At 38.6% G+C, this 16002-nt stretch overlaps 1 protein-coding gene across 45 annotated transcripts in view; it reads right to left on the bottom strand.

Moving 5' to 3' along the window:
* Positions 1-11812, bottom strand: part of LOC127853565 (4-galactosyl-N-acetylglucosaminide 3-alpha-L-fucosyltransferase FUT6-like) — a 38042-nt gene extending 26230 nt beyond the window's left edge. For 3 of the 45 annotated variants that reach the window (XM_052388200.1, XM_052388199.1, XM_052388201.1), the window contains exons 1-3: positions 9045-10831; positions 4745-4806; positions 3843-3964 (exon numbers count right to left, since the gene is read on the bottom strand). Coding sequence is in view for 6 of the 45 variants with exons in the window: in XM_052388168.1 (XP_052244128.1) it covers positions 2180-2198 (19 nt within the window). In the remaining 39 variants the exon portion in view is untranslated. Of the gene's footprint in view, positions 1-1286; positions 1426-2179; positions 2242-3819; positions 4655-4744; positions 4807-6479; positions 7131-7310; positions 8187-9044; positions 11437-11515 lie in introns of those variants that run through there. The other 42 variants (XM_052388169.1, XM_052388168.1, XM_052388184.1 and 39 more) reach the window with 37 other exon arrangements.
* Between the last annotated feature and the right edge of the window lie 4190 nt (positions 11813-16002).

Here is a 16002-nt window from a genome sequence, read left to right as displayed (position 1 = left end):
CGGGTGTTTTCGGTCCGAAGAAGGCGATTTTAGGCCTGTTAAAGCCTAAATGTCCCTTTAAGATTTAAAGCTCTTGTGTTCAATATCTGCAACAAAATACCAAAACAAACCAAATGGACAGGCACATGGGGCTTATGCCGGGTGGAGAAAGAATGAATTTGCTAGATATTTTCACTCTAAGCAATTTTGATAACGTCTTTTTTGTGTTTTTTTTAATCACCCCAAAAATGTCAATTTCAAAGCCAAAAAAATCCAATTTCATCGAAAACAATTAACAAATTAGTAAAAATGAGAGATCAAAGATACTATAAAGTGTAGAAATCAATAAGCGTCCAATAACTTGTTTTTTTCGCACCAATAAAAGTGTGAAACCTTGAAAACGCCTTGTCGCTCGGAGCCCATTTATTTACCAGACACCAATGATTTATTCTAGCATATAATGTCATGGGTGCCTTTAAACTGCAGCAGAAGGTCAATATGCACAGCCAGCTTTCATCAAGAGGTTCAAGAGAATACAAAAGTTCATATTTTGGGCACAAAACAAATACTTTTGACTATTTTTATGGTGGCAATCTGGTCAAAATGGGTGTTCCTAACCGAGCGAATGAAAAAAAATGCTCATTTTGGGGGTTAGACTTGAAGGAAAGGTTAAATTGAACAAGATACATATATGTAGACAAGCATTAAAAGCTTAGAAATGAGGTTCCATGTTGTATCAGGGGCAGAAAGGCAGCTAAGATTAATGCAGGCTTCCTGCAAGGGGTTCTAGTACTTCTTCTGGGGACACAGCTTCCCGCAAAATTCTCAACACAACAAATATCATTGATCCATGTCACCTTTATATGCAAAGAAAAGTGAAAAGGGCCAATACTTCCCTTAAATCACTTAATGAGACAAGCACGTACCGAAAAAAAACTGGTTACTGAAAGTGACACATTTTGGCAAAAAGATCCCTATAAGGTAAATTATGAAGGGGACACTTGCTACAATCCTATGTTTAAGTCGGACGCGACATCCTTTCAAGCCGGAACCATGACTGTAAGCATATTGTGAGAAAACAATACCAAACACAAGCTAATTGTAGGGTTACAAGTAGCAAATCAACTCAGCTGTACTGCATGCATGCTCAGGAACAAGGCTAAACCTGTTCAGTGCCAACTTCCACTGCCAACAAAGCACGAGCTCTACGTGTCAGGACGCGGAGCTATCGATACAAACTGCACGGGGAATTGCACGACGGCAAGGGTTTCAGTGACCACAAACCTGATTATGACATTATTTCACACCTTAAGCATCGTGAATATGCTTATTGGCTTGTGTACATGACAGTAATTTAGTACTATTACCTCATTTGCCATCAACATCCCTTATCCAGTGGCCCTCGCCTTAGTCGCAGACATTCCTCTATCTGAAAAAGTCAAAATACCCCATAGAAATAGATATAAAATGAAAAACAAACATGCATTTATGTATTTTAAGTGTATTTCTATGAATAATATGAAGTGATAAAGCTTGTTATATTCATGATTGTACTAAATATGAAAACTGGCTCGGTTAAGCATCTGCTGCACTGTCCATACTGTAAAAATGTCTGCCATTCCATGTCCGTGAAATGGGGCTCTGTTTGAATGTTCATGCTTTACGCACAAGCTATTGATGCGTTACTGGATCACGGAGTCCCTGGCGTTGAACTCTGACTTCATGTAGCACATTAACACTACACGGTCAACCAATATGCCTTTGAATTTAAGTCGGAAAGCAATTTGGTCCTTATTCGGCTATGTAAGGGTTGGGGGTCAACTTGAAAAACAACTATTTCAGGTCAAATAATCTGAATTCATGCATTTATTGCACCTATTTTCTTCTCTTTTACTAAGAAATGACCAAAAATAAGCTTCCCCAGTTATATTTTGCACTTGCAGATGATATTTCATTTTTACCTAAAGTTAGTTTAGGTCACAATATAGCAAAAGATTTCCTACACAAATTCAATGTAAAAGTAATAACTTTAACGAAAAATAAAATCAAACTTTTGCGCATAGAGACCCTCATAACCATACCTTTTCTCGAAGAGCAGTCCAAGCCGAATTGATTTAAGCAATAAAAAAATAGGTCACGCGGTATGTAAGAAAGAACTCGTCACGAATCAAAAGTCACTGTTTTACGGCCATCTATTTACCGGCTTCTATCCAGTTCATGAGGATTTCCCGCCATCTGTCAAAGTCTTATGTAGTCTCCAATCTTCAGATAAAAGAATAAATTTCTAGTAAACAACAATGTTTTCCCTGCCACATGCACACAGAAATATACTAAAATAACGTCATGGCAAGTGACCCTACAGAGAACCGTGTCTTCAAATAAATGATGTTCATGTTTTTAGAGAGTATAGCATTGCACTCCAAAAAGATTTAGTATATTGTAACCTAAAGCAGAAATATCTTCTGATTAAAATGTGTTTTTCTTGCATATTATTATCGTTCTATTCATATTGCACCAATATATTAAGTTTGGCTGGATTATCTGTCCATTTGGTCATTTTATATCATATTTCCACACGCGGGTGTTTTCGGTCCGAAGAAGGCGATTTTAGGCCTGTAAAAGCCTAAATGTCCCTTAAAGATCTAAAGCTCTTGTGTTCAATATCTGCAACAAAATACCAAAACAAACCAAATGGACAGGCACATGGGGCTTATGCCGGGTGGAGAAAGAATGAATTTGCTAAAAATTTTCACTCTAAGCAATTTTGATAACGTATTTTTTTTTTTTTAATCACCCCAAAAATGTCAATTTCAAAGCCAAAAAAATCCAATTTCATCCAAGACAATAAACAAATTAGTAAAAATGAGAGATCAAAGATACTTTAAAGTGTAGAAATCAATAAGCTTCCAATAACTTGTTGTTTCGCACCAATAAAAGTGTGAAATCTTGAAAGCGCCTTGTCGCTCGGAGGCCATTTATTTACCAGACACCAATGATTTAGTCTAGCATATAATGTCATGGGTGACTTTAAACTGCAGCAGAAGGTCAATATGCACAGCCAGCTCTCATCTAGAGGTTCAAGAGAATACAAAATTTCATATTTTGGGCACAAAAAAATACTTTTGACTATTTTTATGGTGGCAATCTGGTTAAAATGGGTGTTCCTAACCGAGCGAATGAAAAAAAAATGCTCATTTTGGGGGGGTTAGACTGGAAGGAAAGGTTAAAATGAACAAGATACATATATGTAGGCAAGCATAATAAGCTTAGAAATTAGGTTCCATGTAGTATCAGGGGCAGAAAGGCAGCTAAGAGCAATGCAGGCTTCCTGAAAGGGGTTTCTAGTACTTCTTTTGGGGACACAGCTTCCCGCAGAATTCTCAACACAACAAATATCATTGATCCATGTCACCTTTGTATGCAAAGAAAAGTGAAAAAGGTCAATACTTCCCTTAAATCACTGAAAGAGACAAGCACGTACCGAAAAAAAAACTGGTTGATGAAAGTGACACATTTTGGCAAAAAGATCCCTATAAGGTAAATTATGAAGGGGACACTTAAAACAATCCTATGTTTAAGTCGGACGCGACATCCTTTCAAGCCGGAACCATGACTTTAAGCATATTGTGAGAAAACAATACGAAACACAAGCTAATTGTAGGGTTACAAGTAGCAAATCAACTCAGCTGTACTGCATGCATGCTCAGGAACAAGGCTAAACCTGTTCAGTGCCAACTTCCACTGCCAACAAAGCACGAGCTCTACGTGTCAGGACGCGGAGCTATCGATACAAACTGCACGGGGAATTGCACGACGGCAAGGGTTTCAGTGACCACAAACCTGATTATGACATTATTTCACACCTTAAGCATCGTGAATATGCTTATTGGCTTGTGTACATGATAGTAATTTAGTACTATTTCCTGATTTGCTATCATCATCCCTTATCCAGTGGCCCTCGGCTTAGTCGCAGACATTCCTCTACCTGAAAAAGTCAAAATACCCAATAGAAATAGATATAAAATGAAAAACAAACATGCATTTATGTATTTTAAGTGTATTTCTATGAATAATATGAAGTGATAAAGCTTGTTATATTCATGATTGTACTAAATATGAAAACTGGCTCGGTTAAGCATCTGCTGCACTGTCCATACTGTAAAAATGTCTGCCATTCCATGTCCGTGAAATGGGGCTCTGTTTGAATGTTCATGCTTTACGCACAAGCAATTGGTGCGTTACTGGATCACGGAGTCCCTGGCGTTGAACTCTGACTTCATGTAGCACATTAACACTACACGGTCAACCAATATGCCTTTGGATTTAAGTCGGAACAATCGATAAGATAAGTTGGCCCTTATTCGGCTATGTAAGGGTGGGGGTCAACTTGAAAAACAACTATTTCAGGTCAAATAATCTGAATTCATGCATTTATTGCACTTATTTTCTTCTCTTTTGCTAAGAAATGGCCAAAAATAAGCTTCCCCAGTTATATTTTGCACTTGCAGATGATATTTCATTTTTACCTAAAGTTAGTTAAGGTCACAATATAGCAAAAGATTTCCTACACAAATACAATGTAAAAGCAATAACTTTGACGAAAAATAAAGTCAAACTTTTGCGCATAGAGACCCTCATAACCATACCTTTTCTCGAAGAGCATTCCAAGCCGAATTGATTTAAGCAATAAAAAGATAGGTCACGCGGTATGTAAGAAAGAACTCGTCACGAATCAAAAGTCACTGTTTTACGGCCATCTATTTACCGGCTTCTATCCAGTTCATGAGGATTTCCCGCCATCTGTCAAAGTCTTATGTAGTCTCCAATCTTCAGATAAAAGAGTGAATTTCTAGTAAACAACAATGTTTTCCCTGCCACATGCACACAGAAATATACTAAAATAAAGTCATAGCAAGTGACCCTACAGAGAACCGTGTCTTCAAATAAATGATGTTCATGTTTTTAGAGAGTATAGCATTGCACTCCAAAAAGATTTAGTATATTGTAACCTAAAGCAGAAATATCTTCTGATTAAAATGGGGTTTTCTTGCATATTATTATCTTTCTATTCATATTGCACCAATAAATTAAGTTTGGCTGGATTATCTGTCCATTTGGCCATTTTATATCATATTTCCACACGCGGGTGTTTTCGGTCCGATGAAGGCGATTTTAGGCCTGTAAAAGCCTAAATGTCCCTTTAAGATTTAAAGCTCTTGTGTTCAATATCTGCAACAATATACCAAAACAAACCAAATGGACAGGCACATGGGGCTTATGCCGGGTGGAGAAAGAATGAATTTGCTAAATATTTTCACTCTAAGCAATTTTGATAACGTCTTTTTTGTGTGTGTTTTTTTTAATCACCCCAAAAATGTCAATTTCAAAGCCAAAAAAATCCAATTACATCCAAGACAATAAACAAATTAGTAAAAATGAGAGATCAAAGATACTATAAAGTGTAGAAATCAATAAGCTTCCAATAACTTGTTGTTTCGCACCAATAAAAGTGTGAAATCTTGAAAGCGCCTTGTCGCTCGGAGCCCATTTATTGACCAGACACCAATGATTTATTCTAGCATATAATGTCATGGGTGCCTTCAAACTGCAGAAGAAGGTCAATATGCACAGCCAGCTCTCATCTAGAGGTTCAAGAGAATACAAAATTTTATATTTGGGCACAAAAAAAGTACTTTTGACTATTTTTATGGTGGCAATCTGGTCAAAATGGGTGTTCCTAACCGAGCGAATGAAAAAAAATGCTCATTTTGGGGGGTTAGACTGGAAGGAAAGGTTAAAATGAACAAGATACATATATGTAGGCAAGCATTATAAGCTTAGAAATGAGGTTCCATGTAGTATCAGGGGCAGAAAGGCAGCTAAGAGCAATGCAGGCTTCCTGAAAGGGGTTTCTAGTACTTCTTCTGGGGACACAGCTTCCCGCAGAATTCTCAACACAACAAATATCATTGATCCATGTCACCTTTGTATGCAAAGAAAAGTGAAAAAGGTCAATACTTCCCTTAAATCACTGAATGAGACAAGCACGAACCGAAAAAAAAACAACTGGTTGCTGAAGTGACACATTTTGGCAAAAAGCTCCCTATAAGGTAAATTATGAAGGGGACACTTGCTACAACAATCCTATGTTTAAGTCGGACGCGACATCCTTTCAAGCCGGAACCATGACTGTAAGTATATTGTGAGAAAACAATACCAAACACAAGCTAATTGTAGGGTTACAAGTAGCAAATCAACTCAGCTGTACTGCATGCATGCTCAGGAACAAGGCTAAACCTGTTCAGTGCCAACTTCCACTGCCAACAAAGCACGAGCTCTACGTGTCAGGACGCGGAGCTATCGATACAAACTGCACGGGGAATTGCACGACGGCAAGGGTTTCAGTGACCACAAACCTGATTATGACATTACTTCACACCTTAAGCATCGTGAATATGCTTATTTGCTTGTGTACATGATAGTAATTTAGTACTATTTACTGATTTGCCATCAACATCCCCTATCCAGTGGCCCTCGGCTTAGTCGCAGACATTCCTCTACCTGAAAAAGTCAAAATACCCAATAGAAATAGATATAAAATGAAAAACAAACATGCATTTATGTATTTTAAGTGTATTTCTATGAATAATATGAAGTGATAAAGCTTGTTATATTCATGATTGTACTAAATATGAAAACTGGCTCAGTTAAGCATCTGCTGCACTGTCCATACTGTAAAAATGTCTGCCATTCCATGTCCGTGAAATGGGGCTCTGTTTGAATGTTCATGCTTTACGCACAAGCTATTGATGCGTTACTGGATCACGGAGTCCCTGGCGTTGAACTCTGACTTCATGTAGCACATTAACACTACACGGTCAACCAATATGCCTTTGAATTTAAGTCGGAAAGCAGTTTGGCCCTTATTCGGCTATGTAAGGGTGGGGGTCAACTTGAAAAACAACTATTTCAGGTCAAATAATCTGAATTCATGCATTTATTGCACTTATTTTCTTCTCTTTTGCTAAGAAATGACCAAAAATAAGCTTCCCCAGTTATATTTTGCACTTGCAGATGATATTTCATTTTTACCTAAAGTTAGTTAAGGTCACAATATAGCAAAAGATTTCCTACACAAATACAATGTAAAAGCAATAACTTTGACGAAAAATAAAGTCAAACTTTTGCGCATAGAGACCCTCATAACCATACCTTTTCTCGAAGAGCATTCCAAGCCGAATTGATTTAAGCAATAAAAAGATAGGTCACGCGGTATGTAAGAAAGAACTCGTCACGAATCAAAAGTCACTGTTTTACGGCCATCTATTTACCGGCTTCTATCCAGTTCATGAGGATTTCCCGCCATCTGTCAAAGTCTTATGTAGTCTCCAATCTTCAGATAAAAGAGTGAATTTCTAGTAAACAACAATGTTTTCCCTGCCACATGCACACAGAAATATACTAAAATAAAGTCATAGCAAGTGACCCTACAGAGAACCGTGTCTTCAAATAAATGATGTTCATGTTTTTAGAGAGTATAGCATTGCACTCCAAAAAGATTTAGTATATTGTAACCTAAAGCAGAAATATCTTCTGATTAAAATGGGGTTTTCTTGCATATTATTATCTTTCTATTCATATTGCACCAATAAATTAAGTTTGGCTGGATTATCTGTCCATTTGGCCATTTTATATCATATTTCCACACGCGGGTGTTTTCGGTCCGATGAAGGCGATTTTAGGCCTGTAAAAGCCTAAATGTCCCTTTAAGATTTAAAGCTCTTGTGTTCAATATCTGCAACAATATACCAAAACAAACCAAATGGACAGGCACATGGGGCTTATGCCGGGTGGAGAAAGAATGAATTTGCTAAATATTTTCACTCTAAGCAATTTTGATAACGTCTTTTTTGTGTGTGTTTTTTTAATCACCCCAAAAATGTCAATTTCAAAGCCAAAAAAATCCAATTACATCCAAGACAATAAACAAATTAGTAAAAATGAGAGATCAAAGATACTATAAAGTGTAGAAATCAATAAGCTTCCAATAACTTGTTGTTTCGCACCAATAAAAGTGTGAAATCTTGAAAGCGCCTTGTCGCTCGGAGCCCATTTATTGACCAGACACCAATGATTTATTCTAGCATATAATGTCATGGGTGCCTTCAAACTGCAGAAGAAGGTCAATATGCACAGCCAGCTCTCATCTAGAGGTTCAAGAGAATACAAAATTTTATATTTGGGCACAAAAAAAGTACTTTTGACTATTTTTATGGTGGCAATCTGGTCAAAATGGGTGTTCCTAACCGAGCGAATGAAAAAAAATGCTCATTTTGGGGGGTTAGACTGGAAGGAAAGGTTAAAATGAACAAGATACATATATGTAGGCAAGCAATATAAGCTTAGAAATGAGGTTCCATGTAGTATCAGGGGCAGAAAGGCAGCTAAGAGCAATGCAGGCTTCCTGAAAGGGGTTTCTAGTACTTCTTCTGGGGACACAGCTTCCCGCAGAATTCTCAACACAACAAATATCATTGATCCATGTCACCTTTGTATGCAAAGAAAAGTGAAAAAGGTCAATACTTCCCTTAAATCACTGAATGAGACAAGCACGAACCGAAAAAAAAACAACTGGTTGCTGAAGTGACACATTTTGGCAAAAAGCTCCCTATAAGGTAAATTATGAAGGGGACACTTGCTACAACAATCCTATGTTTAAGTCGGACGCGACATCCTTTCAAGCCGGAACCATGACTGTAAGTATATTGTGAGAAAACAATACCAAACACAAGCTAATTGTAGGGTTACAAGTAGCAAATCAACTCAGCTGTACTGCATGCATGCTCAGGAACAAGGCTAAACCTGTTCAGTGCCAACTTCCACTGCCAACAAAGCACGAGCTCTACGTGTCAGGACGCGGAGCTATCGATACAAACTGCACGGGGAATTGAACGACGGCAAGGGTTTCAGTGACCACAAACCTGATTATGACATTACTTCACACCTTAAGCATCGTGAATATGCTTATTTGCTTGTGTACATGATAGTAATTTAGTACTATTTACTGATTTGCCATCAACATCCCCTATCCAGTGGCCCTCGGCTTAGTCGCAGACATTCCTCTACCTGAAAAAGTCAAAATACCCAATAGAAATAGATATAAAATGAAAAACAAACATGCATTTATGTATTTTAAGTGTATTTCTATGAATAATATGAAGTGATAAAGCTTGTTATATTCATGATTGTACTAAATATGAAAACTGGCTCAGTTAAGCATCTGCTGCACTGTCCATACTGTAAAAATGTCTGCCATTCCATGTCCGTGAAATGGGGCTCTGTTTGAATGTTCATGCTTTACGCACAAGCTATTGATGCGTTACTGGATCACGGAGTCCCTGGCGTTGAACTCTGACTTCATGTAGCACATTAACACTACACGGTCAACCAATATGCCTTTGAATTTAAGTCGGAAAGCAGTTTGGCCCTTATTCGGCTATGTAAGGGTGGGGGTCAACTTGAAAAACAACTATTTCAGGTCAAATAATCTGAATTCATGCATTTATTGCACTTATTTTCTTCTCTTTTGCTAAGAAATGACCAAAAATAAGCTTCCCCAGTTATATTTTGCACTTGCAGATGATATTTCATTTTTACCTAAAGTTAGTTAAGGTCACAATATAGCAAAAGATTTCCTACACAAATTCAATGTAAAAGCAATAACTTTAACGAAAAATAAAGTCAAACTTTTGCGCATAGAGACCCTCATAACCATACCTTTTCTCGAAGAGCATTCCAAGCCGAATTGATTTAAGCAATAAACAAGATAGGTCACGCGGTATGTAAGAAAGAACTCGTCACGAATCAAAAGTCACTGTTTTACGGCCATTTATTTACTGGCTTCTATCCAGTTCATGAGGATTTCCCGCCATCTGTCAAAGTCTTATGTAGTCTCCAATCTTCAGATAAAAAAGTGAATTTCTAGTAAACAACAATGTTTTCCCTGCCACATGCACACATAAATATACTAAAATAAAGTCATGGCAAGTGACCCTACAGAGAACCGTGTCTTCAAATAAATGATGTTCATGTTTTTAGAGAGTATAGCATTGCACTCCAAAAAGATTTAGTATATTGTAACCTAAAGCAGAAATATCCTTTGATCAAAATGGGTTTTTCTTGCGTATTATTATCTTTCTATTCATATTGCACCAATATATTAAGTTTGGCTGGATTATCTGTCCATTTGGCCATTTTATATCATATTTCCACACGCGGGTGTTTTCGGTCCGAGAAGGCGATTTTAGGCCTGTAAAAGCCTAAATGACCCTTTAAGATTTAAAGCTCTTGTGTTCAATATCTGCAACAAAATACCAAAACAAACCAAATGGACAGGCACATGGGGCTTATGCCGGGTGGAGAAAGAATGAATTTGCTAAATATTTTTACTCTAAGCAATTTTGATAACGTCTTTTTTGTGTTGTTTTTTTTATCACCCCAAAAATGTCAATTTCAAAGCCAAAATAATCCAATTTCATCCAAGACAATAAACAAATTAGTAAAAATGAGAGATCAAAGATACTATAAAGTGTAGAAATCAATAAGCTTCCAATAACTTGTTGTTTCGCACCAATAAAAGTGTGAAATCTTGAAAGCGCCTTGTCGCTCGGAGCCCATTTATTTACCAGACACCAATCATTTATTCTTGCATATAATGCCATGGGTGCCTTCAAACTGCAGCAGAATGTCAATATGCACAGCCAGCTCTCATCTAGAGGTTCAAGAGAATACAAAATTTCATATTTGGGCACAAAAAAGTACTTTTGACTATTTTTATGGTGGCAATCTGGTCAAAATGGGTGTTCCTAACCGAGCGAATGAAAAAAAATGCTCATTTTGGGGGGTTAGACTGGAAGGAAAGGTTAAAATGAACAATATACATATATGTAGGCAAGCATAAGCTTAGAAATGAGGTTCCATGTAGTATCAGGGGCAGAAAGGCAGCTAAGAGCAATGCAGGCTTCCTGAAAGGGGTTTCTAGTACTACTTCTGGGGACACAGCTTCCCGCAGAATTCTCAATACAACAAATATCATTGATCCATGTCACCTTTGTATGCAAAGAAAAGTGAAAAAGGTCAATACTTCCCTTAAATCACTGAATGAGACAAGAACGTACCGAAAAAAAACAACTGGTTGCTGAAAGTGACACATTTTGGCCAAAAGATCTCTATAAGGTAAATTATGAAGGGGACACTTGCTACAACAATCCTATGTTTAAGTCGGACGCGACATCCTTTCAAGCCGGAACCATGACTGTAAGCATATTGTGAGAAAACAATACGAAAAACAAGCTAATTGTAGGGTTACAAGTAGCAAATCAACTCAGCTGTACTGCATGCATGCTCAGGAACAAGGCTAAACCTGTTCAGTGCCAACTTCCGCTGTCAACAAAGCACGAGCTCTACGTGTCAGGACGCGGAGCTATCGATACTGTAATATGTAATAGTTATGATATTATCAATTAAATCTACTTACATATGTTTTATTAACTCCAGATACTTGCTAACAATCCATTGTTATCACAATTCAGTAATTCCAATCCAAAAATACGCTCCATGTTTGTTTACTATGACGCTGTCAGCCAGCTGTGTAGGAATACGACCTACATTTTCAATTGCACAATATAATTTGTTTTTCCTAACTATTGTTCTCCAAAATTAATGGCTTTCACTTGTATTATTAATCTGAGGATGCATTTGTGTATTGCATTTTGGTAAAGTTATGTTCCAGTTTCAAATGCTTTGGAACTATTTTGTCACGCGTAGAAAGCCTATGCATCATTTAGATTCATGTTTCCATTGTATTATTAAAATGTTTAACAGACTTTAAATGCAGAACATTCCTGCCTGATATTATGTATTAATGTAATGTGTTTTAATACAAATTGCTTTTTATAATGTAACAACTCATATTATTGACTTACTTTGTTGATTTAGGATTCCGAAATGCTGTTTAGGAAAATGGCTCTTTGTAACTTGTTTTATTGGTTAAGGAATTCCTAAGTGCACGTTGATTGGTTGGGACGCCTAAGTTTCGGAATCCTAAAGCATCTTCACTATAAATAGCGCGTAGCATCACGGATTCTTCATCTCGGTAAAGGACTCAAAATCCACGTCATTTAAAAGTCGGAAACCTACCAGCTTAAGCTAAAGCCATCATAATGGTAGGGAATAGTTCTGTAAACTCTTAAGTATTCTTATAAGTTATTTAAAATATTAATCGAGTAACAGTGATGCTGCGCACCTTCATCATACTTATAGTTATTTATTCGTAAACCAAACTTCTTAAGTCGCGTTCTACGATTTGAATAGATGTGTAAAACCTTAACTCGGTCGTTTGTTCTATCCTGACAACTTAGTATCTAAGTGTCTAAGTATTACAATTGGTGTCAGAAGCGCGGTTTATTTTTAAATAATTTTCCGAGTGATACGAACCCAGCCTAACGTTAGAAAGAAAAACAAACACATTGATATTAAAGCAGTTTAAATTTATTCAATCACACAAATCAGTAAACCGAGGTCACACGCAACTATGACTACGTGCAACTACAACTACTACATTATCAACACCACATAAAACATGGCATCCCCAGACCCTGATATCTCATTTAATCTTCGTTCAAATAATGACACTTCAGATAACATAAACACATAAAATCAGCACCATGAGAATGAGGAAAATGATACTCAAAACCATCGCCCTTCAGTTGATCGACACATGTCCGATGACGATCGTTTTGTCAATGTAACAGGCGATGCAGAACACTATTTTTCTTCAAACAATAACAGTTCACACACACATCGTGAAACACAACTTAGTAGACCACGATTCGAACATCGAGGTAACTTTGCACCCCCTGCAATTCCAGTAGTTCATCCTTCATTGATAAGGCCAGATAATTATGAGGGCTGCGGTGACTTTGAAGCATACATGTCACACTTTGAGGACTGTGCAGAGCTCTCTGGATGGGATGATAAATCCAAATGTCTTGTCTTGGCCAGCTGCCTACGTGGCTCTGCTAGGTCATTCTACATGAGCTTGCCCCAATCTGAAAAAAGGGATTATTTTCTGCTCTGTAGAAGACTTGCTTCGCGCTTCAGTAACAGCAATATAAAGAAGTGAAACTCCAGCTGCTGGAGCAGTATTGAATTTTCATTAAAAACAATTAGTTGGTCCTTTATTTAAGGCAAGTGACCGACTGCCCAAACAGTACATAACAGCACAATACAGCACAACACAAACCAACATAAACACAAAATATGAATAAAGCTGGGGTCACCGCCTTGGAACGGTCAATGCAAAGCACTGGGGGTTTAAACCTGGTTATAGAGGCTTTTGAAGTTCGAAAGCCGGCACAGGCAAAGGGGTGAATCAAGTGCAGCTCTAGCGGATGACCTACGCCAGTTGGCCCAGAGAGCCTACCAAGACCTGGACATACATTCCCAAGAGCGCCTTGCACTCAATCAACTTTATAAACAGGTTTCACCCGATATGCAGTGTCGGTGCAATTATAATGGCTGTCGCACAATCACAGATGCTGTTAATGTTATTGAGCGCTACGAGGCAGTTCTTGGTACGCATTCCACATTTGTAAGGGCACTCAGTGAAGAGAGCTCTACATACTCTGACACTGATTTGCGCAAGTGTCTTCAGCGTATCGAGTCATGTCTGGACAGGTTAGAAAAGGTCTGTCCCAGAGGCCCACCATTTCAGAACTCTCGCCACAAAAAGCCCCAATCACCTGATTGCTTTGGATGCAAAGCCAATGATCACTACTGGCGCGATTGCCCGAACAACACTGAGAGAAACAGGTTCACAAACACCAACAATATGCTACACCACAATCAACAACCGCCCAATCGCATGTTTGAGCAGAAACACAATGTTCTTGATGGCTCTTCATCTCGCCGCCAGATGAACGACAATAGGTCGGAAAACTAGTTTCAATCGACTCTGAGGGTCAAGAGTCGGTGCAGATTTTTAACAGACCCACACCTTGTTATGATTACGTTGTTCCAATGCATTCTGCACGAGCCGGTGCGGATACACACACTTATGACAATGGTTTCTATGTTACTGGCACGGTTGCTTCTAAGCCTGTTAGATTTCTTGTTGATTGCGGCGCGACAACTTCTTTGATTTCCACTCAAACATTTGCAAATATCCAACAATATTGCAATTCTATGACTCCAGTTACTCAATCTTTTCATACGGTGAGTGGGCAACAAATGAACATCCTTGGCAAAGTCGACCTTGTGGTTCAGCTTGGTAAGGAGTGCTACGATGTTACTTTTGTGGTTGGTGACATTGATTCAGATGGAATCCTAGGTCAGGATTTTCTTCGACAAAACGTGGACCACATCAATTACGGAAAGTCCTGTTTGGTGATGGGGTCCGATATTGTACCACTTCAAACTGTGGGCGGCTCCAGTCAAATATGTCGTGTAGAGGTTCGTGACACGGTCAAGATACCTGCACATTCTAGAATGTGGGTTCCAGTCAATATTCCCCTTGCTGAATATATGGCACCACTTGGTTTTGTAGAACCAGATCCTGATGTTATGGCTGAAAAGGAAGTTTTTCCCATGAGCGGTATTGTTGAAACACACTCAGAGAATGTTCTAGTTAATGTTGTTAACTATGGTTCAGAACCTGTCACAATCTTCAAACGAATGCATCTTGGCACCTGCAAACCTTTCTTGGAAAACACGCAACAACATCGTGTTGCACGTGTGACTCAACAAGTTGAATGTAACACTTTGCCACAGCACCTTACTGATCTGTATGATCGCAGTTCAGTCCATTTAAATGATCAGGAAAAATCTGATCTTCAAAACTTGCTTTGCAAGTACAGTCCTGTCTTTTCCAAATCTTCAGAGGACATTGGGCGAACCTTACTAGTCAAACATGTCATCAACACTGGTAAAGCTGCACCAATTCGACAACCGCCAAGGCGTTTACCACTTGGTAAACGTGCAATTGAAAAGGAAGAAGTTACCAAAATGCTGGAACGTGGCATCATAGAGCCGTCAAGCAGTGCATGGGCTTCTCCAGTTTTTTTAGTGAACAAGAAAGATGGCACCCCGCGGTTCTGTATAGACTATCGGCGCCTAAATGACGTCACCATCAAAGATGCATACCCGCTACCAAGGGTTGACGATTGCATAGATTCACTTTCTGGCGCCAAATATTTCAGCCCGCTCGATCTTAATAGCGGCTACTGGCAGGTCGGTATGAGTGATGCTGACAAAGAAAAGACCACTTTTGCAACAACTATGGGGCTGTACCAATTTACAGTAATGAGTTTTGGACTGGCACATGCTCCATCTACATTCGAAAGGCTGATGGAGAACGTTCTAAGGGGTCTACAGTGGGAGGAGTGTCTCCTATATATGGATGACATTGTTGTTCCATGTGCCACTGTGTCAGAAGGTTTAGCCCGCCTTGAACATATCTTCGAAAGGCTTCTTGAGGCTAACCTTAAATGTAAACCCTCAAAATGCAGCTTGTTTTAAAAGAAAATAAAATTTATTGGCCACATTGTCTCAGAGGATGGTATCTCTACGGACCCAGCAAAGATTGAAGCAGTGCTGAGATGGCCAACGCCGAGAGATGCAAAGGAGGTTAAGAGCTTTCTGGGACTTTGCTCATATTATAGGCGTTTTGTCAAGGACTTTGCGCTAAAAGCGAAACCTTTGCACAAGGTTTTGGATAAGAGCTCCAAATTTGAGTGGTCACAAGAAGGCGACGAGTCATTCCAATCTCTAAAGACTTCTCTAACTTCCTCACCAATTCTAGGTTATCCGGTTCCTGGTTCCAAGTTTGTCCTGGACACTGACGCCAGTGACAAAGCAACTGGTGCTGTCCTCTCACAAATTCAAAACGGGACCGAAACTGTGATTGCATATTACAGTAAGGCTCTCAACTCCCATGAAAAAAGCATACTGTGTTACACGGAAGGA

The sequence above is a fragment of the Dreissena polymorpha genome, chromosome 12, assembly GCF_020536995.1.
Source record: "Dreissena polymorpha isolate Duluth1 chromosome 12, UMN_Dpol_1.0, whole genome shotgun sequence".
NCBI lineage: Eukaryota > Metazoa > Mollusca > Bivalvia > Myida > Dreissenidae > Dreissena > Dreissena polymorpha.
This window is presented reverse-complemented; position numbering and strand designations above follow the sequence as displayed.